This window comes from Rattus rattus, chromosome 2 (assembly GCF_011064425.1).
Source record: "Rattus rattus isolate New Zealand chromosome 2, Rrattus_CSIRO_v1, whole genome shotgun sequence".
NCBI lineage: Eukaryota > Metazoa > Chordata > Mammalia > Rodentia > Muridae > Rattus > Rattus rattus.
In genome coordinates this window covers 91899733-91927393 of record NC_046155.1, presented here as the reverse complement: position 1 = coordinate 91927393, position 27661 = coordinate 91899733, and the positions used below count along the sequence as shown (strand labels likewise).

Below are 27661 nucleotides of genomic sequence, written 5' to 3'. Positions count from 1 at the left end.
ATGTCAGGATTCCTTAGAATTGTGTCTTTAGGTATCCCTTCCTGATATGTACAAATATCCATGGCCAAGTACTTTATCCCCGATGCCTCAAAAACTTCTGTTGTGGCCAAGATATCCCAACTAAATAGTCAAATACTGTATAAACGAGATCTTCTTCATTGGGGTAAGAACAGACTTGACATTTTAGGCAAGTGCCATGATGAAGGCTAACATACCACCTCTCATCGAGATAAATAGTGTCTATTTCCAGGACATGAATGTACATGTATGTACAGGTTCATGTAGGTGTAGAAGTCAGACATGGTTAACGTCCTTGACTGTTCTCCACTTTGTTTTTTGAGATTTGTTCTGTTCTGTTTTGTTTTGTTTTGAGACAACGTCTCACTCTGTATAGCCTTGACTGGCCTGAAACTCACTATGTAGATCCGCCTGCCTCCCAAGTGCTGGGATTAATGAAAGGTGTGGGCCCCTCTGTGTGCCTTATTTCCTTGAGACACAGTCTCTGCAGCTCATCCTTTCAGCTCGGCTGGCTCGCCAACGAGTGTCAGGGATCTGCCTGTCTAAATGCATGAGCTGGGGTTGCCATGTACCACACCCAGCATTTACATGAGTGCTGGGGACATGAACTCCAATCTTCACCCTTGTATGGAAAGCATGTAACTGACTGAACCCTAGTCTCTCTTCCTCAAAACAAACAAACAAACAAAAAGAAAAAAACATCCCCAACCCCTTGGTTGAGCACAATAAATATCTGGCTTTCATTTCTTTAAAATAAGTCTGTAAGAAGCACACCTGATGAAACTCAGCTAAACTTACCATCTACACTCCTCCAGAGGAACACGCTCTAGGTTCAGATAAGCAAGCACACCAGCTTACACTTTCTGAACTGTTCCTCTTTTTCTCCAAACACACAGGCAGAAGTCTGCTAATTTCTTAAAAAGACTCCACCACATAGTGCATGTATGTGTAAAAGCGATGTGTGGGAATACCGGTAACACCTTCAAGTTAATCACCTCTGTCCTACTCCCTCTTCCTACCTAGACAAACTGCTTTTTGTTCTTCTAAAATCTGGCCCAGTTATTACCTCCAGGAGTGGCCTCCCCTTACTTCGAAAATGAATTTACATGCTTCTCCTCCAAGTCTCTACAGAGGATTCTGCACTGGCAGGGATCATGGTGCGTATCATGGTATCTATGATTTATCTATGTATGAAGGAAGAACCATGTCTTACTTGCCTCTGTGTCTCTAAGACCAGCACAAGGCTAGGCACACAGCAGGCTTTTGACAGATGTTAGCAGAAACATCTGTCATAAGTAACACTGGCAGGCTGGTAAACAAATTAAGGAGTCAGTAAGCACTCCAGGGATAGGCCAGATAGGCCAGAGCATATGACTATGCATAAATGGAAAGTCTGTACTTCAGATGGGAAGTGCTGGATAAAGTGTGAAGGTGGTGTACAGGCAGAGAAGCAAGTGAGTGCCTATCCAATCTTGGGATATATAGGATAAAGGTAAAAATTCCAAAAACACTTGCTTCCAGCCTGCCACAGAATCAGGTTAACAACTCTGACCAACTCCAGCTTCTAAGTCACACCTAGGAGCTGTCCCTAGTTAGGGTCAAAGTGTCAAAACTGAACGGGAACCAATGGAAGCTCCCAGAAAAGGTTGGTCTTGGATTTAGCCAAGAAACTGGTGAAATATTTCTCCATAACTTTCTCTTTCAAGACCCAAGAACCACTCTTTGAAACAGAACCAGGCCATCCTTACAGGCTGGGGGCCCTCAAGAGAACACCCCTATATTAATGATAGAGTGCAACCCTCTGATAACGTTTCACTTAAGGAGCTGCGTTTAGTGCTGGCACTTCCTTTGATTGTGAGGGTGTTTTCTCTAGAAGACCCAAACTGAAGCTAGTTTTGATCTCCAGTGAAGGACTAGAGACTTGTTAGCATAGCTGGCTCTACACTAACAAAGCTAACCAACATCTTCAGTACCCAGCACTGGCGAGCATGGCTTTCATTCTGTCTTCCTTTCAAGAGCTGAAGAACAGGCCTGGTGATGGTACACAGCTTTAAACCCAGCACTGAAGCCAAGGCAGGAGTTCAAGGCCAGTCTGGTCTATAGCAGTTTCCAGGTCAGGTACAAAATGAAGAAGTAGAAGGGGTCAGGGGAGCAGGAGAACCATTTTTCTGCCCAAACTGCCAAACTAACAATTAATTATTCAGTGCTTCAGAGCTTGTAGCATACTCTTGTGACCTAAGCACAATCTGCTCTTGCTTCTTCCATTTAAAACAAAGCCATTAGGTCCCACTTCCTGACACAGGAGGGCGTGCCTTACCTGTTCTGTGACTTCCGGTGACCACGAATATCCTTCTTTGGCCTCCGGGTGACTGGTGGGGCTGGGGTGGAAGGTAAGGGAGGTGGAGCAGCAGGTGTGGGTGAAGGAGGTAGACCATTGCTTGGCTTCGTCTTGGGATTCTTGTCAGCCTCGTACTCAAAGGTACGCTTGGGTTTGGGAACAGGGTTCACAGCGGGATCAGGGGAGCTCTTTGAAGGCAGCAGCTGGGGACTAGAGCTACTTCCAGGAGTCTCTGACTTCATGGAACCACTGCCTTCCCTGTCCAGGGATGGGCCTGCCTCCCTGGCAACTCCGGTGGCTCCTCCTGCCCTGCTGCTGGAGCTTACACTTGCAGTTCCTGCTGGCTCCTCCGAGGTGCCCAGGGTTCCAGTCTTCCTCCTCCCATGGTCTACACTGTAGCAGCTGCTAGGGAGCTGGGGGAGACCACAGCCAGGCTGCTCCTTTAGGGCTTGTTCAATTTTCTGGATCCGGCTCAGCACTGCTGAGCTCTCTTTCCTGATGCCATGGCCCCTGAGCAAGGCACTGGGCTCAGTCCGGCTTGGACGCTTCTCCAGCCGGTATAAAGAGTCCCGTACAGGAAGTGCCTCTGCCTCCTCCTCTGTCTCAGGGTAGGAACACTCAGAGAAGGTCCTGCTCATCCTCCGGAGGCCTTTGAAATCAAAGGTCTTTTCTGAGCTGCAGGGAGATGGCACCACACTGGGGCAGCCCACGCTAGGGCAGCCCTCACTGACCGATCTCTCGCTCCCAGGGCCCTCCCGCTTCTCTCCACACAGATTCATCCTGGGTGAAGCCTCTCGGCGACCTTCCCATGCTGAAATCTTCTCTCGGATACCCAGGTTGTGGGCTCTGGTACCAGTGCAACTCAGCAAGACACTCCGTGGGCCAGACCCTAGGAATGGGGTGCTCTGGGCAAGGGGAAGGCAAGCAGCCACACCCTCTACATCCTGGACTACACCTTGAACGCTCTCCCTCTGGTCCTCTCTTCTGCGTAATGAAGGGGTTCTGTCCGAGTAGCTGAAGCTGGTAGCCTTGAGGGTACAGATGGGTGGTGAAGTCTCTGGGGAGGGGTCTTGACCTAGAGGTGAAGGATTTCGGGAGTGCCGGTCCTTGAGAAGCACCTGGGATTTAGAGTGGCTGGGGTACCTGCAGGCTGAGGTTTCACTATCACTGAGTGGGTAGATGGGACTTCTTGGTGGGTATAAAACTGGAGGCGGAGAAACTGACTGAGACCTAAGAGCAAAAAGGAGGAAAATGAAAACAGTGAATGGTCTAAAAACCAGAGGGATGTTTCATTCTGATGGTGTGTTTCTGTAGAAGTCTCAAAAATACTCTAAGTGCTCCCTTCCACACCAATCCCATCACCCGAGAAAGGGAGGCAGGAGGACTGTGAGTTCAAGGTCATCACTGGCTACACAGGGAGTCTGAGGCTAGCCTGGGTTTGTATGTCCAAAACAAAGAAAAAAATTCCTCATTTAATATACATCTTTAAGGCTGTCCTCAAGTAGAGAATAGCTCTTTAGCAACCTCCATGAGCCTTTCTGTCTAGCTCATCCTCAGGAGCCTGAGTAATGTGCAGAGCAGAAGCCTATTCCTCAATAGACCAGAGAAATCCAAGAATCTGCATCTGTCAACTAGAGAGCAGTAAGAACAGCGATGTGCTGCTACATGGCCAACCGGCTCTCTTAAAAGAAAGCAGACAGTGCTTTTTACATTGAAAATGGTCCTCAACTATCAGTACATCAGCGAATGAGCAGATGAGAAGAGATGCTAATGAACAACTTCCATAAACTGCAGCAAAACAAGCCCAACACATTACTTTCTAAAGTATGCCAAATATATACACCAAAACTTTTGGTCTTTAACCCTTGGTTATTGCCCCTAAGACTGTGTTACTTATACAAGATCCCACTATCCTGACCAGAATTATGATTCCCAATGGCTTTACAAAGGTTAGTCAGGCCCCTCAAGAAAGAGTCCTTTCCACTTGAAATCCATACACAGATCTCAGCAAAGGTTCCTAAACACATGAACTCAATTTACTTTCATTAAAATTCTATTAGGTCATTATTATATATATTTTTTTTAAATTTTTAAGATTTATTTATTTTATTTACAGATGGTTGTGAGCCACCATGTGGTTGCTGGGAATTGAACTCAGGACCTCTGGAAGAGCAGTCAGTGCTCTTAACCACTGAGCCATCTCTTCAGCCCCCATATATTATTATCCTCATTATGCAAATAAAAAGACTTAGAGAAATTACATCTCTCACCCAAGGTCCCTTAGATGTTAAGTAGTGAAGCCACAATGTGAATTTATACTACACCAAGTTTCTCTCTAAAGAGAGTACCAAAGGACTCTAAGTCCTAGCACAGAGATACTTGTACATCCACACTTGTTGCTGCACTGTTTATAACTAAAAAGTAGAAATAACCTAGATATTCACCAACAGAGGAACAGACTACAGCAATGTAAAACACTCTCTCTCTCTCTCTCTCTCTCTCTCTCTCTCTAATAGGGTTGTACTCAGCCATAAAACACACACACACACACACACACAGTGGTAGAGCGCTTACCTAGGAAGCGCAAGGCCCTGGGTTCGGTCCCCAGCTCCGAAAAAAAAGAAAAAAAAAAAAAAAAAAAAAAAAAAAAAAAATGAAATCATGGCATCTGCAGGAAATCAAATGGAATTAGAAGTTTGCTGTTGTTTTGCTTTTTTTTTTTTTTTTTTTTTTTTTTGTTTTTTTCGAGCTGGGGACCAACCCAGGGCCTTGCGCTTCCTAGGCAAGCGTCTACCACTGAGCTAAATCCCCAGCCCCTTGCTTGTTTTTTTTGAGATGGGGTTTCTCTGTGTAACAGAGCCCTGCTGTTGTGAAACTCACTCTAAAGACCAGAATGGCTTCAACCTCACAGAGATCCACCTGCCTCTGCCTCCCAGGTGTTAGGATCAAAGGCGTTGTCCCACCACACGTGGCTTAATATTTTGTTGTTTGAAATTTTTCTGTTAAGCAAAGTGACCTAGATATGGAACCATGTTCGCTTCATATACAGATCCAAGATTACACATACATTCACACATATTATATATACTATGGGGGTCATGAAACTAGAAGAGGGACTCTGAAAGTGAAAACATAGGTTTAGGGTAGAAAGAAAGGGTAATAGAAAGCATGTATCTATTCAAACTCTATAATCAAATTATATGTTTATTTTAAAACTTTTTACTGGAGAAGAAATAAAAAACAGCAACCAGTAAACAGTAGCCTCATCCACCAAACATAGCTCACCAGAGTCCTCCACGGCACTGGACACAGCCCAGTCTACAACACAACATTTATAAGACTCAGAGGATTTCTCTGCTAGAGATCCTGTCTAAGCCATGCAGTCAGTATCTATAAAGCCCTGGATGAGTGTTGACAAGAATGAGAGGTGAAGGGAAAGGTAAGTGAGCTTACTGAGGAGAGCTAAGAGCAAGCCTCCTCTTCAGCACATTTTTCTGGTGTCTACTATGATAATCACTTGTCAACCTTACGAGTTCCTTTTGAACAATATTAGTTCAAAGGTTGTAGGATTTTGCTAACAGTGAACCCACGGAAGGTTTGACTGATTAGAAACTGGGCTGTCTGGCTTCACAGCCTCCAAAATATCATGCCATCTCCAGGACGGCGGCCAGCTGCTCCTGTGCCAGTGGCTGTCACCACTTGCTCACATACAAAACGGGAGCTCTGGTGACTCAAGGATTGGCTGACAATTCCCTGTTGGGTCACAGCCTCTGACTGACCTGATCAACAGGAAACCTCACATGGGTTCAGTTGTTTTAAAAAGGGCAAGTCAAACAGGAGCCACTGCACGCAGGCACTGCACACAGGCACTGCACACAGACACTGCACATGCACATAGGCACATGGCACTGCACACAGGCACTGCACATGTACATAGGCACATGGCACTGCACACAGGCACTGCACACAGGCACTGCACATGTACATAGGCACATGGCACTGCACACAGGCACTGCACATGTACATAGGCACATGGCACTGCACACAGGCACTGCACATGCACATAGGCACGTGGCACTGCACACAGCACAGATGAGAGAACTGCAGTGCACAGCCAAGCTCATGATCAAAAAGCCTGCTCAGTGAGAAGTGGGAACAGAAGCCTCAATTCTCTGTAGTAGGCACTAGCAGAGCAGTGAGCTTAAGGAGACCCCAGCGTACGCACAATGGTCAGGGGTCCCTAGTCTCTCTTGTTTTATAAAGCCACAGATTTAAAAATGGGATTAGGCTCTTTGCTCCTCCTTGTTCCAGAGACAGCCGCATCTTCCTGTGCTATGCCAGCCTCATCCCACAGACAAGATGGGGAAGGTCGGTGTAAATGGATTTGGCCGTATTGGGCACCCGGTTACCAGGGCTGCCTTCTCTGCATCTGGCAAATAGAGATTGTTGCCATCAATCACCCCTTCATTGACCTCAACTACATGGTCCATATGTTCTGGTATGACTCTACCCATGGCAAACTCAACGGCACGTCAAGGCTGAGAATAGAAAGCTTGTCATCAACAGGAAGCCCATCATCATCTTCAGGAGTGAGATCCCGCTAATATCAAATGGTTATGCTGGTACTAAGTATGTCATGGAGTCTACTGGCATCTTCACCATGATAGAGAAGGCCAGGGCCCATTTGAAGGGTGGGGCCAAAAGGATCATCATCTCTGCCCCTTCAGCCGACACCCCCACGAGAAATATGACAACTCACTCAAGATTGTCAGCAATGCATCCTGTACCACCAACTGCTTAGCCCCCCAGCCAAGGTCATCCATGACAACTTTGGCATCGTGGAAGGGCTCATGACTACAGTCCATGCCATCACTGCCACTCAGAAGACTGTGGATGGCCCCTCTGAAAAGTTGTGTCGTGATGGCTGTGGGCAAAGTCATCCCAGAACTGAATGGGAAGCTCACTGGCATGGCCTTCCATGTTCCTACCCCCAACATACCCATTGTGGATCTGACATGCCGCCTGGGGGAACCTGCCAAGTATGATGATATCAAGAAGTCGATGAAGGAGGCATCCGAGGGCCCACTAAAGGGCATCCTGGGCTACACTGAGGACCAGGTTGTCTCCTGCGACTTCAACAGCAACTCCCACTCTTCCACCTTTGATGCTGGGGCTGGTATTGCTTTCAATGACAACTCTGTAAAGCTCATTTCCTGGTATGACAATGAATATGGCTACAGCAACAGAGTGGTAAACTTCATGGCCTACATGGCCTCCAAGGAGTAAGAAACCCTGGACCACCCACCCCAGTCCAGCAAGGATACTGAGAGAAAGAGAGAGACCCTCAGTTGTTGAAGAGTTCCCATCCCAACTCCCCAGTACTGAGCACCTCCCTCACAATTTCATCCCAGACCCCCATAATAACAGGAGGGGCCTAGGGAGCCCTCCCTACTCTCTTGAATACCATCAATAAAGTTCGATGCACCTAAAAAGAAGGGGGTGGGGATTAATCCAGGCCCCTACAAAGATAAGTCACTGGGATCCACAGAGGACTCTGTTTTGGTGATTCTTAGCTGGAGATGGGAGAAGTGCCTCTACAGGTTTCTGCTCCCAGGTTAGGGACAGGCACAGAAGAATTGGTCATTTCTCACAGACACTGTGGACAGATGTCTGGATGCTTGGATCTTTGTGAAAGGAGTTTGCACATCAGATAGCACCACTGATATGGGATAACACTCAGCCTTGGTCTTCTGTTTCATTTAGTTGTCTTTTATCCCTAAACACAGTGAGAGAGAAAGTAAGACATTTCCTTGCCTGTCAGGTGAGAGAAAATGATGGCTAAGATGATGACAGGACCTGGATCCAGAGGCGCTCACAAAGCCAACGCTCTAAGCAAACCCTTCTTTGGTTTCTGGTCTCCCACTCTGGTGCTTTCATTCTTCAGGCACGCTGTAACCAGTGCCCCGCTTGGTTCAGATTCAGAGAAGGTTAGCTAAGAGCTTCCCTAGTGCCCTCCATGTGTATTTGTACAAACCTCAAGCTTGATGGCACAGCTTGGCCCTTCACTCATGTGGTATACTGTATAGCAGGTATGCTCCAAGTACTATAAGTAGGCATTAAGAATCAACAGAGATCAAAAAGACAATGGCCACCCACTTCTCTCTCTTTCTGTATGTGCCACCAAAAAGAGTTGGCCTTCCTTGGCCATCAATCTAGGCCATTCCTATGCTGTTTTATGCTTCCTTATCTTTGGTTTTATCATTATAGATAAAGGACAAAAGGTCTGTTTCCCCCTCCTCCACACATCTGGATCCATCTTGCTCCCCAACATACATACCTACTCCAAGACTACATCCCATCAATTCTGCTCCCTAACACCTCTCACAGCCCCACCCCAATCCCCACTGCTGCTGCTACTTCCTTTGTTAAGATCTTTCTTTTATTTTGCACCAGGACTGGAAATATTCTCTTGATTTCCCTTTGCCTCAGTCTTGACCCTGTTCTAGTCCATCTTCTCACCTTGCTGAAATCCCCTACTATCTGCAGACTGAAAGCAAGGCTGACCAGGTCCCCATGGTTTCTACTTAGTTTGCTTTCCTCACCTCACACTGTATTTCCTTCCACACCAATCCTGCATCCATCCAAAGGCACTCCAAGCTCCTAGATTTCCTTAACCCTAACATGCTTCACCCAGGTGGCCAATTTTTAATCCCTCCACTTGACTAGAAAAATATCTATTATGGTATAATACTCACAAGGGTGTCCAACCTTGACATTACAACACGATGCTGTCATTTACAAATATACTAGGCCACATTCATAAGTATCCTGGGATGTATGTGGATTATAAGCTGCAGGCTGGACATGCCTATATCAGACTGTTTCCCAACATATCTCCCTAACTAGTCACAAATGGACTTACTTGAAAGTTATGACACTATCCTATTAGATCTTGCTATCCCCTGTACCTAAATGTAATTTTTTTTATATTGAGTGAGTGAATGAATGAATTAATGAATGAAAAGATAAGCAGTGAAAAACCTTAGTTTCCTTTATGCTTGCCCTAGCCTTTGTCTATAAATGTCCGTGTTCAACACAGAAAGACACACAAAATATCTAGTGTACTAGTAAGGTTGTCAGCCCAAAGCCCTCCCCCAAACAGCAACAACTGTAGACCAGACCAACCGCCTAGATACCTGAATCTGGTTCTGCCAACTTCCTTGTTTTGCTTACTGGCAGGTGAGCTATCTTCTCTAAATCTGAGTTCTTTATAAAACACTTTCTCTAATTATCTCCAGGCACTACTTATATGACTAAGACGGTATCAAATTATAAAAGTGAACACTATGAATAATTCCCAAACACCAGGAGAAGTATAAGACAAAAGCAAACACAAAGCAGCTAATCCGCTCCCAAGATGGTGCTCTTTGACGGCCTACTCTGTTCTCAGTCCCAGAGCCTGGCCTGGGGGAGGCAGCCACTGTGGAGCTGGGTACTGTATGTGCCACAGCTTGTCAGCGGCAGCCAGTTCTATTGCTTGACACGGACACAGATGCCAACACCATGGCATATGACTTGCCAAAATAAACATTTTCAGGAGACAGGGAGTTAGAAAAACAGATAAAAGCAAAGGGGGTGGGGGAATGTACACAGGAAATTTAAAAGAATGTAAGAATATAAACACACATGCATGGAGATAAATATTTAAGACAAGTAAGTAATTTTTTAAAGTGTATGAACTGAGGTATGGAAATAGAACATATTTAAAGAGAAAGCAATGTGTGTATGCTTCCACCCATGCAGACAGAAGTGCCTTAAAATGCAAACTATTCCGTATGCTGTCATATAACCCACTCTCTAGTGTGGGCCCTCTTTCCTCCCTTCTCTTCTTTCTTTTTTCCTTCTCTTTCCTGAGGATGGGGTCTCTTGTATCCCTGGCTGACCTTGAACTCCCTATACAGTTGAGGTTGACCTTCAATTCCTGATCCTCCTGCCTCCATTTTACAAGTGCTGAGATTACAGACATGCAAACCTGATTCTCTTAATGACAGGAAGCATTTGTGTCAAAAAATGGCCTACATATTTACTAAGTACACCCAGAACTTTTTTGGGAAGGCTGCTAGTGCACTTCTAAACTCACTTCCTTGAAGTTGCAGGTAGACTTGGGAGTGGGGGACTTGAGGGATAGCCAGGGGGAATACTGTAAGTAAGGAAAAGGGAAGTTGGAAGGAAGCATTTGGGAGGAAGTCCTAGGTGCCCACATACCCCCAAAGGCATCAGGATGTGTTGTGAACACGAGAAAGTGAGCCTTCTTTGGGGGAGGAGCTACTCAATTGGTGTTTAGCGTGCTTCAGACAAAAGTGCCTTGGAGTTAGTTGGTCATTAGCCACTCTAGGGCTGCTCAACTGAGGTGGGCTGCTAACTCCCACAACTCAGTGATGGCATCAACTCTGGGAACGGCACTCTCAGTGTGCTACCCTGTCCTGTGAACACAGGGGAAGAAAAAACAGGAGGAACACAGCCTGGGTCCTGTCAGCAAGATGAGTATTTTGTTCCTTAGCCTAAAAGCTCAAAAACTTGTATTGACAACCCACTCCAAGGGTGGGTAACAGAACTTGCCTTTCCTGCTCCCCAGTCAATCCCCTCTCAGAGGACTAGGAACCTTAAGGGTCCTAAAAGCCTCAGCCTTCCAGTGAAGCTACAAGCAGGTTGTGATCTAAGGAGACTCTCAAGGTCAATCTAAACAAAAGGCTGCTGTGGGTCTATGAATAAACTGTCCTTTTTACTTCCACAAAACACATCCAAGCCATATCTATGCCCGGCTTGGTCTTGGAAGGAAGGCAGAAGGTTGTTCATCAGTTTGGACAGAAAAGAGCAGAGGACACTAAGAAATGAAAAGAAAACTTTGGACTCTGAAATATTATAAATCAGCTGAGAAAATCATCTGTAAGAATGAGATACTTTTTACTTTAGTGTGTGTGTGTGTGTGTGTGTGTGTGTGTGTGTGTGTGTGTGTGTGTGTGTGTGTGTGTTCTCATGTATGCTTGAGTCTAGAAGTCCAGAGGACAATTTGCAGGAGTTATTTCTCTCCTTCCACCATGTGAGTCTCAGGGATGATTAAACTCAGGTCGTTCAGGTCTGAGCTTGGTGGCAAGTTCCTTTACTTTCAGAGGCACCTAGCTGGCCAGAATGAGCTACTTTTTCATATGAAAGTATATGTAAATTGTTTGCATTTTGTCATATTCCCCTGCCCACTGCCTTCTCTCATCATACTCCACCCCTTTGAATCCCTTCTTCCTTACAAGTTACCCTCCTACTTTCATAAAAAAAAAAAAAAAAAAAAAAAAAACCACTGAGATTAATTAGGGCTGCCTGCATAAGCATGGGTATGGGATTATTTACACCGAAGAAGAAAAAATTACTTCCCTACCCTAGCAGCCACCAACTACCTAGGGGAGTGGGGACCCTGAGCTCCTCCCCATCCACGGCAAGTGTTAATGGTTCAATCTTGCCTAGGTCTATGCACGGAACCACAGATGCTGTGAGCTCCTGAGTGCCCATCTAGAAGCCAGCATTTCCCGTGCTTCTTCTGGTCCTCCAGCTCTTACATATCTTCCACCCGCTCCTACACTATGTTCCTTGAGCCTTGGAGGAAGTGATAAAGTGTTTCATTTAGTGCTGAGCACACAATGAGTTACCTTTTATTTTAAAAAAAACAAAACAAGACAAATCAAAACAAAGGTAACTAAGGCCTGGTAGTACACAAGGCAGGCAGATCTCTGTGAGTTCCAGGATGGCTTGGTCTACAGAGTGAGTTCCGGGACAGCCAGGGCTACACAGGGAAACCCTGTCTCAAAAAACCAGTTTAAAAAAAAAATAACTCAGAGGGCAGAATCAAAAGGCCAAGGGGCTGAGGTAGAAATAAGATGCCCAGGCAACAGGACAAGATCTAATCAAGGAATCACAACAGGAGTGACCTCAGCAACTCTTACAAAAAGGAAAGCATTTGACTGTGTCTTGCTTACAGTTTCAGCGGTTCCATCAATTATCAGCATGGTGGCACACAGGCAGACACAGTGCTGAGAAGTAGCTGAGAGTTCCTCAGGCTTCCGGAAGAATGGGCCAAGGGAATAAAGCCACACCTCCTCAGCCTTCTCAACTAGTGCCACTCCCAGATAACTAAACATTTGAATACAAAAGCCTATCATTCTTATTCAAACTTGGCCCTGTGTTCTATCCTCAGGACTATGGGGGTTGGGGGGTGGGATATCAAGCAAACAAACAAACTAAAACAAAAGTATAAGACCCCATGGCTTCTTAGGCTAAACACATAAAATACCACATATCCCTGTCTTGCTCTTTTAGGATTCTTACTCTCGGTAACCATGCCAAGACATAAAGTGATGGGGCTTATTCCTAGCTGAGGTCCCACTGACTGTCATTTCAGATCACTCTAACTGCTTGCTTCATCATCTCTAACCTTTAGGCTAACCTAACTGAAGCTGCAATAGGGATAAACTTTATGGGATGAGCCCTATGCAATTTACAATTTATGAACAAAATAATGACCTACTGTTTTAAGCCACTAAGTTTGTGGTCATTTGTTATACATCAACCAATAAATAAATAGACTATCTCAGATTCTGGGAAAGCATCTCAAGTAGTGGAGTGGCTGAGGCTGCAGGTCCTTCTATGTGGAAGTCTTTGCAACACTTTTACTCTATTATCCTCAATTGTTTGTTTGTTTGTTTGTTTGTTTGTTTAATGTGTATGAGTGTTTTGCCTGTATGCATGTGCACCATATGCATGAATGCTTGGTGACCACGGAGATCAGAAGAGGTGTCAGAGCACCTAGAACTGGAATTACAGATGACTGTGAATCACAGTGATGTTAGAAACTGAACTCAGGTCCTCTGCCAGAGCAGCAAGTTCTCTTAACTACTGAGCCATCTCTCTAGCCCAATGTTGCAGACGACACTTCATCTCTGTGCCTCAGTTTTCCAGTACATAAGTCAATAGGGGCCTCAATGACTCCAAGCCCCCTTTTCAGTTCTGACTTTCTAAAAATCTACAGAGTGGATGGGAAGAGTGAGCAAAGTTGAGAAGAACCATCAAGACCTTACCAACAGACTATGCCCCATAAAGGAGGCTACCTTACCTAATGGGGCGACTTACAAATAGGCAGTACCTTCTGTAAACCAGGAAATGTCCTAGGTTCTGGGAACCCAGATGGAAGTCAAAGTCCTTGTCCTCAAGACATTGACATTTCTTACAGATACCCAGGTTTCTTATAACCCACAACCAGAATGAAGGCTACCAAACACCAGACTTAATTTCTACATTGCTATGACCCAAGTACTAGACTTTCTAGTAGAAAAACGCAGGTCCTACTGCACAAGTGAACTCTGAGAGCAACCAAACGACCTCTAAACTAGAATCCTTTTAGTTAGAAGTGTTACCTATTTGCAAGTTACCAAGCTGCTTCTGATCCCACCCCAGGACACCAGCACCAACACAGTACAACCTCTGCAATTCAAAGGAGCTTCGGGAACCTCTACCTGCTCCTGCTGGGTTGGGCATCACACTGTAGAGACAGAGTGTGTACAACCTGTCAGATGATGTGAGGCAGTGTGTTCCCTGGCCTCACTCAGGTGGAAAAAAGGAAATCTATTCCAGTAAGCCAGGATACAGCAAAGGGCAAAGCTTAAGTTTCTTCCTCCTATATGCTCCTGCTAAATCAAGTCTGGGCTTCAAAGGTGTCAAAAGGGAATAAATTTGCAATTATTTAAAACTTAATAATTAAAACTTTTGTAAAGGGATCTAGGATCTTTACCTCAGAATGGCTGGGGGAGCATCAGGTCCAGCCTTAAGCAAACCAAAGATTAAGCAATGAAAAACAGATTTGAACAGTAGCATTGAGGTCCCACATGCCCAGCCCTTCTAGTTTTCTATTTCCAAAAAATAGCCTCCCATCCCTCACCCCCATCCAAATGCTTCTTATTTATTCATTTACTTATTATATATGAATACACTGTAGCTGTCTTCCGGGCACACCAGAAGAAGATATGGGATCCCGTTACAGACGGTTGTGAGCCACCATGTGGTTGCTGGGAATTGAACTCAGGACCTCTGGAAGAACAGTCACTGCTCTTAACCCCTGAGCCATTTCTCCAGACCCCATCCAAATGCTTCTTAGTACTATTAGGTTCTACTGCATTCATGTTTCCCAAAACAGCCAGGGTATCAACACTCAGCTTTGAAAGGCATGTACCCCTGCACCCTACAATTAAATTCTGCCTACACCAACATGCTCCCTTCCTTGGACTCTTGAGCTGGCAACAATAGAAGGGCCCCAACTCACTGCCAACAATTGTTGAAAAGTCGGACTACTTTACTATATGCAAATGTTGAGATCATCACATCTTGTAAACACCTTGTGTGAGAGTGGATTATCCCTTCATTGCTTCCTAGTGTTCAGCCCAGAACCTGGCACCCAAGAGATGTTGAGTTCACTGACAGTGATTTCCTAAGTGAACCAGTGACCTCCTTTTCATTCAGTCCAAATACTCAGTGGTAGTGGCTAAGGTGAAGCCAATCACACAAACCACCAGATCACAGTGTCTGAGTAATACCTACAGCCCAGGAGTGGCCTCTGAGATTCAGGTTCCCAGAAAGGGAGGGAGGGAGGGAAGGAGGGAGGGAGGGCAGCGGAAATGTGGCAGGAAGGAAGTGAAGCCACAGAAGGGAGGCCAGAGAGATGCTTCTTTAAAGGTACATCTCAAGCTCAGCTATTTACAAACACTGCTCTCATGTTTGGATAACAATCATGCTGAGACATTGAAGGAAAAAGCAATTCCTGAGAACATTTAGAAATGTGTAGGCGTGTATTCCAAATAGAAACTGGAGAATGTGTCAGCAATCCTGGTTTGGCTTTGCAACTTAATATAAATACTACACATCCTGTACCTCTGGAACCCTAACATAGTAGGAATTAGAAAGAAAAAGTCAGAGAGCTAGCTCAGTGGTTAAGAGCACTTGTTCTTCCAGATGATCAGAGTTTGGTTCTCTGCACCCACATCTGCAAGCTCATAGCCTCCTGTAACTCTAGTTCTGTGGGGTTTAATGTCCTCTTCTGGCCTCCATAGGCACCCACATCACGTGTACACCTAACACAAAGACACATATACACAGGAGTCTGGGGATACGGGATGTGGTTAGAGCACTGGATGGTCTTGCAGAGGACTGGGATTTAGTTCCTTGCACCTATGAGTTCACAACTGTCAATAACTCTAGTTCCAGGGAATCTAATGTCCTCTTCTGGTTTTGTGTGTACCAGGCATGCACATGGCACAGGTACATGTAGGAACAGCATTAAAGTTATAGGTGTTTATTCCATTCCTATAGTCAGTGACATTTTTAAAAAGTAGGTTCGTGTGTAGTGATGCAAGCTAGTAATCCTAGCACCCAGGAGGACTGCACATGCAAATGTGCGTTTTGAGTGAGAAGGGAGGGTTGGGCTGTATATCAGGGCTACAAACATGTGCACACACAGAGAAGTAAGACTTGCCATCTGTGTGGTTTGGGCCAGCAAAGTGGTTCCCAGAGGCAGAATATCTCAGTCACCTAATGTTCTAGAGGAGTTCAGAGTTCTCGCGTTCTTACTGGTCTTGCTATAAGTAAGACTCAACTTTTGGTTAAATTCAAAGCTTTTACATGCTTAAGAAGACACAGCTTACCAGGTCCTGTGTGATTGACACAGCCCATTAGACTGAACCAGGACCAAGTCTTGTCTGTACAATGTGGGGAAACACCTGTCTCATTCATACCAGTCATGCTACATCTTGGGTCTTATCCAACTAGCCACATCTGGACACCAGCTCTGAGTGAACTAAACATCTACCACCATCTCAGTCCAAACCTGAGGTACCACACCCCACTGGGCTCAGCCCAGACATTAGGAAAGGGCTAGTCCTACTCCAAGCATACCTTGGCATTCTCATACCTAGTGACTCAGAGCCTACCAGACAAATCTGTCACACCACAGAAAAGGCTGTGAAAACACCTATGGCTTTATTAAAAGTCTGAAAGTACTTCCAGGGCAACAGCATGCAGCCTTGGACAAGTCAGGAGACGTGCTGGAGAGGGCTACATATCTACATGCCAGTTCTAGAAGCTTCACCGCAGCCCCTGTGCTAAGAGCTGCTATGTCCTATTTCACCCTCACAGCAACTCTCAACACCCGGGTACCATTATCACTGCGACTTTACAGCAGAGGCAGCAGACTTTAGAGAACACCAGGAAATGTTCTGAGATCTCTCTCTGGTTAAGGAATTTAGAGCTTGCCAGGCACTGGTGGCACAATCCCAGCATCTAGGAGGCAAAGCCAGGCAGACCCCTGTGAATTCAATGTCAGTCTGGTCTACAGATTAGATTAAGTTCCATTACAGTCAGGGCTACACAGAGAAACCCTGTCTCAAAAAAACAAAAACAAAACAAACAAAAAAATTTTCAGAGGTTAAATTTGAACGCAGTTCTGTAGAGATTTCAGATTCTTTCATTTTCCTATAGTCTTATATTCTTACCTTTGCAGAAGATTAAAAGAACAGAAGCGTGGGTAATTAATCGCAGACACTGGCTAAGATTCATCCACGTTGTTTTCTTCACGGCCAGGCCTAAGTTGTTAGAGAACCTGGACTTCTCCTTGGAGCTTATGCTAATGAATGTAACTGCCTACCTTCCTCACCTCTACCCCAATGTCCCAATTTCCTCACAACAGTACAGCCTGGCTCCAAGATGTCCCCATCTTCTCTAAGCTGCTCATTACTGTCCTGTTCCTGGAATGCCAGGGCTTCCCAGGACAAGGCAGAACTTGTTTTAATGCTTCTAGCTACCATCCCGAATAGGGAATTTTTATGTATGTGTCAGACAAGACTTCTGCCTAATCGTTAGCACAAGCTGGGCCCAAACAAGCAAATGGGATGATCAACAGTCATGGCGATTATTTATACTTTGGCAGAGATCCTACCTGGGTCCCAGACCATTTGACCAGCTCTTGACGCCATTCCCAGAAGTATGCCTCTACCTACCTGCTCAGCGTCTCCCGAGGGGCCTTAGTGCCTCCGGCTCCATGAGTGATACTGGAGTTCTTGTTGGCAGTCATGGTCATTTCGGCTCTCCGCAAGCCCAGAGCCCTGAAAAGAAGACACCTGTAAACCACGTTTTCCCACAGACAACCAGAAGCACTTCAAATATTTCCCAGACAGGTTCGCTATGACCAGAACAGTTTCTGTGGCAAGTGGCAAAATCTACTTTCCCACCTCTGGCCTCTGGTATAGAAGAGGATGTAAGCTAGCAGAGAATTTGTTGCCTCATGGAAAATTATTTCCATTAAGAGGGAGGGGGACTCAACCTCCATCTCCATCCGACTCTCATTTATGAAGTTTCCCATCATTCTCATCGCATTCATAATTTTTGCCACATTTTCCTACCTCTTGTCCTAATTCATTCATTATTCATGGATAATATAGAAATATCTCTTTTCCTTAAAAAAAAAAGTTAGCTTTGTTCTAAGCAGTAAACCATTCGTTCATTCAGAAAATATTTGCTGAGCAACTCTGCCCTAAGCAAATCCAGCAAAGAAAGAGTTTGTCCCAGTAGTAGAGTGCTTGCCTAGCAACCGCAAGGCCCTGGGTTCGGTCCCCAGCTCCGAAAAAAAGAAAAAAAAAAAAAAGAGTTTGTCCTCATGAGCTCACATCCAGTGGGCAGCAAAGATAAGAATTGTGTAGGTACAGCCTGGTCTACAGAGTGGGTGTCAGGACAGCCAGGGACATACATAGTGGAAAGAGAGAAGTGACTCCACAATGAAAGACTCCTCCAAAGTAATACCTCAGGAGCTTTGCTGGCAAGATGGCTCATCAGGTAAGGATGCTTACCCCCGAGCCTAATGAACTGAGTTCTAACCCTGGGACCCATATGGTGGAAGGAAAGAACTAGCTCCAAAAGATTATTCTCTGACCATATATAATCCACGGCGCATGCAAGCATAGATCTACACCCACAAACAACTAATCAATGCAATAAAAAAGAGTTAAAAAAAAAAAAACTAAGGAAATTACTGTTGAAGGAAGTGAACCTTGTGAATGCCTAAGGCAACACTAGAGATGACGATACAATGAGAAGCAGGCTGCACCTCTGCACATTGGCTCTGGTTGAGATACTCTCTACTGGCAACCCAGGGCCCTGTTAAGAGCTTGCATACTGCTCTGTGCAAACCGGAAAGAGAGAAGAGGCAGCCTCAGAAGCTCTGTCAGGCCAGGGTCCTCAGGAAGCTCTGCAGTGAAGGAATCAACTTGCCACATGTCTGCTTTTGAATGCCCATGGCTGCAATGATCACAGTGACCATCAACACCCATCAGCGTAATTCTCAACATGCCCTACTTCTTCCGGGGTAGGCCTTCATGGAAGGGGCAGATGTGTGTGGAAAGACTAGACACTGAATTATATTTAAAAATATGACAAGACATGTTTCTTTCCCTTATGAATCTCTGATGTTGGGATAGATAGCTCTACTATTCTGGAATGCTATTCTGTCATTGGAACATGAACAGAGAGACAACTATTGAGGAGGAAAAATGAAACTAACCCTGAAATTTGGGTGAAATAAAAAAGAAAACAAAATCCTGTAACAAAGAAAAAGGAAGGTTCAAGCTTTCTTTTTTTTTTGAAGGATACATTTTCTGAACGATGTGTGTATGCACATGTGTGTGTACACACATGTGTGTGGTGGGACGCATGTGCCATGAGTACATGTAGAGGGTAGGGACAACTTGTAAAGACTGTTCTCTCCTTCTGCCATGTGGGTCTCAGAATCAAAGAAGTCAAATAGCATTTGGCAGCAAGCACCTGAACCCACTGAGCCATCTTGTTGGCCCTCCTTTACACTGTTAGCTGGATACCTCAGCTAGTAGGGTTAAGGAGAAAAATGTAGTTAGTGAAAATGCCCAACAGAAGCAAACACATGAGAAGCTGGTTTAGTGTTGCAAGGTTCATCCATAAATGGCAAAGCCCAGGCAGAAACAACATATTTGGAAAATATGTTCTTCAATTAGCATCCACCACCAATCGCCAGTTTTTCAAAAAAAATTAGCTCCAATAAACCAGACAACTATGCAAAGAGTTTTAAGTCAGAGAAACGACACAGTGAAGCACTGCAGAGATGTCCTGGGCACATGAGAAACAGTGGGAATACACCTGACACAGTCAGAAAACTGCACAGCTACTGGTTGTGTGAACGTGCACCTTTGAGCCCAAGATTGGCTTTCTCAACACAACAGCAATGATTACAGTACGCGCTTTTCCCAGACACACAGGTGTTTAACAAAAGGCTTTCCTTCCAGATCATGCTTCCCCCAGTTCCTGAGCCTGAGTCACTTTCCACATTCCCTAGGATTGCCATTCAGTTCACTTCACCTCTGCCAGGCACTGTGCAAACACCTACAATACGCTAAGATGTTCCTGCCTTGGCAGAGTTGTTAAGGGAGAAAAGTTGGTAAAAATTTGACACGAGAAAGGCCTCTCTTTATGCTGGCAAGTTTTATTGTCAACCTGACTCAAGCGTGGGTCATTTTGGAAGAGGGAACTTCAACTGAGGGAATGTTCCCACCAGCTTGGCCTGTGGGTAAAGCAGATGCATTTTCTTGATCAGTGATTGATGTGGGAGGGTACAGCCTACAATGGGCAGTGCCATCTCTAGGCTGGTGGTTGTGGGTGCTGTAAGAAAGCAGACTGATGAAGAAGCCATAGAACAGGACATAGGAGCAAGCAGTGCTCCACTATGGTCTCTCAGCAGCTCCTGTCTACACGTTCTTGCCCTGTTTGAGTTCCTCCCCTGACAGCCTGATTAAACTGTGATATACAAGTATAAGCAAAATAAGTCTTTTCCTCTCTAAGTTGCTTTTGGTCATCGTGTTTCTTCACAGCAACAGAAACCCTAACTAAACCTCATAAGCCTTAATTTGTTATGTGCAGGAAACAAACCTAAAGAAACAAAAACTAAGATGTGTTTCCTAGGACACATGCTGCACACATAGATTTCTTCTGCAATTATAACAGCTAAAGCTGTAAGCGCTTCACATATGAGACCTTTTAATCCTCTGGACATCCCTGTGAAGCAGGCACTACTACTTTTATCATTATTTACACTTTATAAAGGATAACAAGACACAGAGCAGGGAACAAGACACCCAAGTCATACAGCTAGAAAGTGGAAGTTAGGAATGGGGCCTATGTGACCTATGCTGGGCCCCAGCTCTAAGCCAGGAGCCTCTAGTGATCTTTAAGTCACTTCTTACCACTCTATGAGGTAGGATTAATATAGCTTTATACTGCCAAAATAAGTGAATCCCAAATAACTAGACGTCTCTGTTTTTACTGGTCACTTTCTTTAAGATTGATAAGGGACTTATTAAATAAACCAGCAGGGTCCTCAGTTCCATCTCCACCACCTAAATGGGTATCTGCTAGAATGGAACCAGGATATTATATTCCTAATATGAATTTTAGGCTAGTCTTATATGTCTTTCTTTTTCTTCCTTTTAAATTTTACTTTTCTTGGATATTTCATGTATCCACATCCCAAATGTTATCCTCCTTCCCGCCTCTACCATACTCCCCTCCCCACTGCCTCTATGAGGATGCTCCCACTCTAACCTACCCACTCCCACCTCAACTCCCTGGCATTCCCCTACATTGGGGAAATGAGTCTTCACAGGACCAAGGGCTTCTCCTTCCACTGATGCTAGAGAATGCCATCTTCTGCCACATACGTGGCTGGAGTCATGGGTCCCTCCATGTACACTCACTGGTAGGTGGTTTAGTCCCTGGGAGCTCAGGTGGGGTCTGGTTTGTTGATACTGTTGTTCTTCCTATGGGATTGCAAACCCCTTCAGCTCCTTCAGTCTTTTCTCTAACTCCTCCATTGGGGTCTCCTTGTTCAGTCCAATGGTTAGCTGCAAGCATCCTCATCTGATTCAGTAGGGCTCTGGCAGAGCCTCTCGGGACACCCATATCTGGCTCCTATCAGCAAGCCCTTCTTGGCATCAGCGATAGTGACTCTAGGTTTGGTGGCTGCATATGCAGTGGATCACCATGTGGGGAAGTTTCTGGATGACTTTTTCTTCAGTTCACGTTCTTTGTGCCTGTATTTCCTCCCATGAGTATTTTGCTCTCCCTTCTTCTTGAGCTTCATATGGTCTGTGAATTTTTTTCTTAGATATTCCAAGCTTTTGGGCTAAAATCCACTTATCAGAGAGGGCATACCATAATCTCATATACCTTACATGTGAAAACTTGTGTTATAAAACATGGTGAGGTCTTAGAAAGTTCTGATGTGCCTACTCACTTTTCCTAAGCATTTGCTCAGCTGTGATCAATATAAGATGGACAATGATTTCTCCTCCAGAACCCATAGCTTTTTCTGAAGTAGAAACTTAAGAGTTCTTTGGAAAGTCAGTTGGATGGTGTTTGCTAAGGCAAAAACATGAAGCAATGTTTCATTAAAGTGGACACAGGTGTGAAAGGCTAAGGCAGACTTGTGAAGGAATGGTTCACTGAAGCAGACACAGGAGAGAGGATGTTCTGCTAAGCAAGCACATGAAAGGACGTAATGAAGGATTCTCTGCTAATAACATGCATGTATTGGCCCGCCTTACACCGTGTAGTTGAGCTGCACTGTTGGGATGTTTTAGCGAAATGTACCCCAAAACTCCTGGTGCTGTGCTGGAGTTCGTTGTCCTTTCCGAGGACTGGGCTGACTGGATGTCCATGCTGAGGCAAGGCCCGTGCTGTTTGGCCACAGAGTGACGGACACAGAGCTTGGTCTGCTGGTTCAGCTAGCTGTGCAACACTTGTGGGTCTCTATTTTCCTGATCTTCACTTCCCTGAGAGAGGCACAGCTGAGAACTTCTCCTGGTGTCCCTCCTGCTGACTTGAGCCAAGGATGAGGCCTGGCTGTCTCTGCTGGGTCATGTCACCACTATTGCTAACCTGACTCTATCGAACTGGACTGCTGGTGTAGTCTGCTGCTGTCTGCTGTCTCTGTGTCTGCCGATTTTCAGACAACACAGAGGGGAGGGAGTTGCTCCAAAGAATCTTTCTTAAAAGGTTCACTTCCCCATATCCTTTCGTTTCCACTAGCTCTGGTGGGTTACAAGGAAGGTTAAAGCATTTAAGAACTATCATTAAAAATAGAATTTGAAAAAACTAAAATCACATTTTTCCACCTTGAATAGAACCTCTGGCCCTCAACAAAGGGTTGAGAGGCAAGTAGGTTCCTTGCAAGTGCCAGCCACACCCCAGTCTCCTCAGCCAACAACTGTGCATCTTTTGCTTCAAAACAATGCTTCCTGCCATCCACCCTAGCAGCTAGACATTTCTTTCCTTGGGTTGTCTCCACTTCCAAACTCCTGGGGAAAGGAGCTTATACTGGAAGACAGATGGACTCATGGCCCACAAGAGCAAAGCTCGGTCTCATCCAGACTTCCCTTTATTTTTAAATAACTCAAATTAGTCGTCAAGAATGAAGTTGAAGCTAAGTGTCAACAAAAATTGAGGTTCTAGCTTCTCTTGAAAAAGAAAATCTGCCAAAACAATTGCATTGTGTGTAGTTGGCCAGAGCTGAATGAAGGTGACCGATTTAAAGGTCAGTATGGACACCCCTAGCCTTCTGCCTTTACCTGGCCAGCCTTTCCAGCCAGGAGGTGAGTGTACAGCTCTGGCCCTGCATCTCAGCAGGGAGCACTAAGAAGCTGGGCCACAAGCCATGAGGACTTCCTAGATGGTGGGGCATGACTGGTGCAGTGGGGAGACACACAGGGAACTGTACAGCACAGCCTCTTAGCTGTTTGAAATCCCCAAAACCTTCTGAAAGGCTCCTGCTTTTGCGCAGCTTGGCATTCAACGAGTAACACAATTTAACCTGATCCAAAAAATAAAAGGAATCTCAAAAGTTCAAGAGGGAACCAGTGAGACAACTGTAACTGTACTTGCTATCCAGGCCTGATGACCTGCATTCAATCCCTGGAATCCACAAGATGAAAGAAGAAAACTGATTCCTGAAAGTTATCATCTGACTTCTACACATAAGCCATCATACAGGAACACCACACACACACACACACACACACACACACACACACACACACACACACACTATACCTGTACATGCATACTAATGATGATCTCTGAAGGGAGATCTTTCTCAGGGATGTACAGCCTCTGAAAACAAACAAAAAACCCTGTGTTCCCCCACTAGGCTAATGTCCCCTTGGTATCTTTCTGCAGATATAATTGTACACGCAGCATGACTTGCAGAACCCTGAGAATGGTGAGGAAAAGAGGTGAGTGTGTGAGGGAAAGCCTCCCTTCCTGCTGATGTTAGAACTACCACTAACAGGAAACAGGAATTGTCACCCTTTTCTTCTCACTAGTAAGAAGTCAAGACACCTAACAAAGAGTTCAGTGGGTAAAATGCTTGCCACATAAGCATAAGGACCTGATCCTGAGGCCCCAGCCATGTGTAAATGCTGGGCACAGTGGCACACAGCTGGAATCCCAGTGCTGAAGAGGCAGAGGTGAGAGGTTCCCTGAGGATTGCTAGACAACCAGTTAGCCAATCATCAAGCTCCAGGTTCAGTGTGCGACCCTGACTTGGAAAAACAAGATGGAGAGCTGTTGAGAAAAGCACTCAGCTTTGACCTCTGGCTCTGTTTTAAATATATTTATGTATATACATAGACAAATAAAAATTTAAAAAGACATGTAACAAAGAAAGCTTCTAAACAATGAAGAAGTTTTACTGATACTGCCACTTCTCTAATGTCATACTATCAGTTTGTGTGAAGGTTATAGCTTAAGAAGCAGCCGAAAGGGACAGAAAAGACAGCAAAGGAACCTGAGCTTTCGCATGTGGTATGAGAACTTGGTTACAGCCAAGACACCACAATCATCACACAGGTCAGGCACCAGACAACAAAACTAGGATCTGATCCCAGAGCCCAGCTGCCTACTCATCATGCCCACAAAACAACCTTTCTACCCTCTGTACCCACTTATCAGCCATGTCCTAACCCATGGGCCCTGTGGGAAGAGATAAACAGTCCCGTGGCTCCACCAGGGCCTAAGCCTTTCACAGTTTTCCTAAGACTCCACGCAATTAACAATGGGATTCCTGCTGAGCATTTTAATAAGGGCAGAGGCAGGCTGATCTCTGAGTAAGAGGCCTGCCTGGTCTACAGAGAGGGTTCCAGCACAGCCAGGGCCACACAGAGAAACCTTGTCTTGAAAAACCAGACCAAATCAAACCGACCAAATACTGACTTCCTTTTCGAAGAGGCTTAACAGGCAGCCAAGCCAGAAGGAGCCTTTGCTCTATGGCTTCCCCCTCATCCTCAGCACTTCAACAGTCTTCTGGATCCCCATACAATCAGCCATTTAGGAAGCAAGGAAGAGCTCTCTGGAGTTCCCTATGGAGCTCTCCTGCTCCTAGAAAGATGCTTAGCACATCCCTTCCTGTCTTCTGTCCCGGTGAAATCTGCCAGGTTCTGAGAAAGATAAAGAGGATCCTTGGGACTTGAAAAACCCATCTGGCCTTATCTTGACTTCTTGCAGCCTGAATCTTCAGCCATGCCTCCTTCTGCAATCTACACTTAGGGAATGTCAACATTAGGCTGGTCTTTGGCTGTGCTGGGCCTAGAAATGAACAAGGGAAAGGGGAGTACGTCGGTATCCAGAATAATTGGGAAAGCACAAAACATTCAAGAAAGGGCACCAGGAAGGATTTCTCAAAACTGAAACAACCCCTTCCAAACTGAAAGACCCTTTCCTCCTTTACTATCCACACACCTGCACCTTGCACCTCTTCCAAAGTGCAGAAAGCCCATCAAGATAGAAAAGGCCCAGGGTTTGTTGGCTAGAAGATTAAAGGATTGCCAGGGGTTTTTACAGGATGCAAGGGGGCTGAAGAACAGCTACAGGAAAGGATATTTTGTTGTCCTTGTTGAATGAGAGAGAAAAGAACTCTTTTCAGTCCACTCCTACACCACTTTTCCAGCCTCGTGCTCAAAGGAAGCTCTTTACATTTAAATTTTCAATCTCCACTAATTTTTAAGCCCCCTCCCTGCAAGATCACTCTTTTCCGCAGATTCTGTAGATTTTAAGCTGAAGTTAAAAGCCTGAACTGCGCTGAGTAATCATGAGGCAATTCTAGGCCAAAAGAAATCTGTTTGGTGCCAAGATAGTTTCAAACCCCTTCATACAGCTGCTGCTGCCAGTCTGGACACTCAAGCCTCTCGCCCGGCAGCTTCGCCCAGCACTGGCAAGACAACTGAGCCCACATTGTCTAGTGGCTTGTCACCACTTTGGAAAAGAAAACAGAATGGAGGCTTGTACTGCAAGCTCTGCTCTGAGGGCCTAACCACTGCCTCCCCTCACTTGGGCAATCAAGAGTGATGCAGTGGCCATAGTCCTAATCTAAGTCAGTGTCTTTCCTAGGGCAACCACATTAACTACAGAAACTTCCATCTTGGTCTATGCCAGGAATGCTGCTGCCTCCAAGCTTTCATTGAGCCGAGTCTTTCTTTCTGGCATGTCCTCTGCCCACATTCTTTCTTAAATAGCCAGGCCAGATGTCAGTTTCTTCCTGAAGCCTTTTCTGACCCCAGGTCCTGACCTCATACTCACCCTTCCCATGCTCTCCCGGCTAGCTGAGCTTAGGATGACTGATGGTGATAAAAGGCCTCCTCTGCCTTGGAAAGCATCAGAATCCCTGTTATGCCTGAGACCTCATTTCAGTCACCCTTTACCCCCTATTTTCTCCCTCCAGTCACACTGTGTCCTTATTATGTCCTCAAGCATGCCCAGTACATTCCTATGGTAAGATCATCACAGCTTTGTTAACTATATCATTCTCCAACAAGCCTGTTCTCCCCGCTCCTTCAAATCTTTGGTTAGCTGCCATCTTCTCAGTGAAGTGTCCCTGATGATGCTACACAGAATCAAAGCCTTTCCCTAATCTGCTACCCCATCAGCACTCTGCTTTGTCTTTTCTACTTTCCTCTACAGCATTTATCATCACCCGACACACTCATTTTTAGGGATATGAAATCCCATACCCTAGGCTTTGATTTATTTTTTGTCTTTGTTTACCACTCCTTCCTTCAGTGTCTAGAACAGTTCTTAGCAAACGTTTTTAAAGGAACTGCTGGGTACTATCGCTTCAGTGTGACTGCACTTGGATAAGGCGGGCAGCTTTGGGTTCCATTACAAACGTCCATCTCTTAGGGCAGGACACCTATTCCAGCTTTCCAACAAAGTATATTTACCTATCTGCACCAATCAGACCTATCAAGACCCAAGCTTTCTGACCACTTCACACTCTGCTTGCAGGGGAGGATTTACTCAAGAGCTCAAGCACACTTGCTCTTTACAAAGACTTCCCAACTAGAAGTGCACCGGACTTCTGCTGCACGTCCTTTCTAATGTCTAGGGTTCTGAACACTACTGATCGGTCAGTCCTCCATGCAGCACTGTAACTCTCAACCTGCAGAAGACCCTGCACGTGTGGAAAAACTTCACACTTACCAAAAGGAAGTACAGGTGGAAAAACTTTGGGAAATGCTGTAGGAGAAGTAGAAAAGGGTAATATATTGTTTCCAGACTACAGTTCTGGTTGCATGGGTTCATTTGTAAAACTCTGTTGGACCTGGATACATATAATGTCATTTCTATATCATATTTCAGTAAAATGTTTTCACATAGCAAACACAACATGGAGCTCAGTGACTCTGGAACATTATTTACAGAGCAGCATTATAAAGAAATAATAAAGGGCCAAGTATGGCGGCACACATCTGTAACCTCAGAATCTGGAAGGCTGAGACACCTTTTTTTTTTCTTCTTTTTCCCCCTCAGAACAGCCTTGATGACAGAGTGAGATCCTGGCACAGAATAGGTCTAGTGATGAATAAGTCTCTTTGTTGCTGTCATTCTTCTGTGTGTTTGTAGACAGGGTAGCTATCTAGCCTTGGCTATCCTGGAACTCACTCTTTACACCAGGCTGGCTTCAAACGCAGAGATCCTCTTGCCTCTGCCTTGCAGGTGCTGGGATTAGGGTGTGAGCTACCATGCCTAGCTCTATGATGTAGTTCAGTTGTAGAACATTTCCCTTATATATGAGGCCCTGGATTTAATCCCCAGTATCACCAAAAACTTTTTAGGTGGTAATAAAGAAGATATTTCAAACTGCAGGTT

General features: G+C 45.2%; 1 protein-coding gene across 4 annotated transcripts in view; it reads right to left on the bottom strand.

Moving 5' to 3' along the window:
- Dennd2b (DENN domain containing 2B) overlaps positions 1-27661 on the bottom strand; it is a 114313-nt gene that overhangs the window by 31325 nt on the left and 55327 nt on the right. For all 4 annotated transcript variants that reach the window (XM_032892934.1, XM_032892933.1, XM_032892936.1 and 1 more), the window contains 2 exons: positions 17443-17547; positions 2336-3586 (listed from right to left, as the gene is read on the bottom strand). In XM_032892934.1, the coding sequence (XP_032748825.1) occupies positions 2336-3586; positions 17443-17522 (1331 nt within the window). In that variant the 5' untranslated portion in view covers positions 17523-17547. The remainder of the gene's footprint in view (positions 1-2335; positions 3587-17442; positions 17548-27661) is intronic.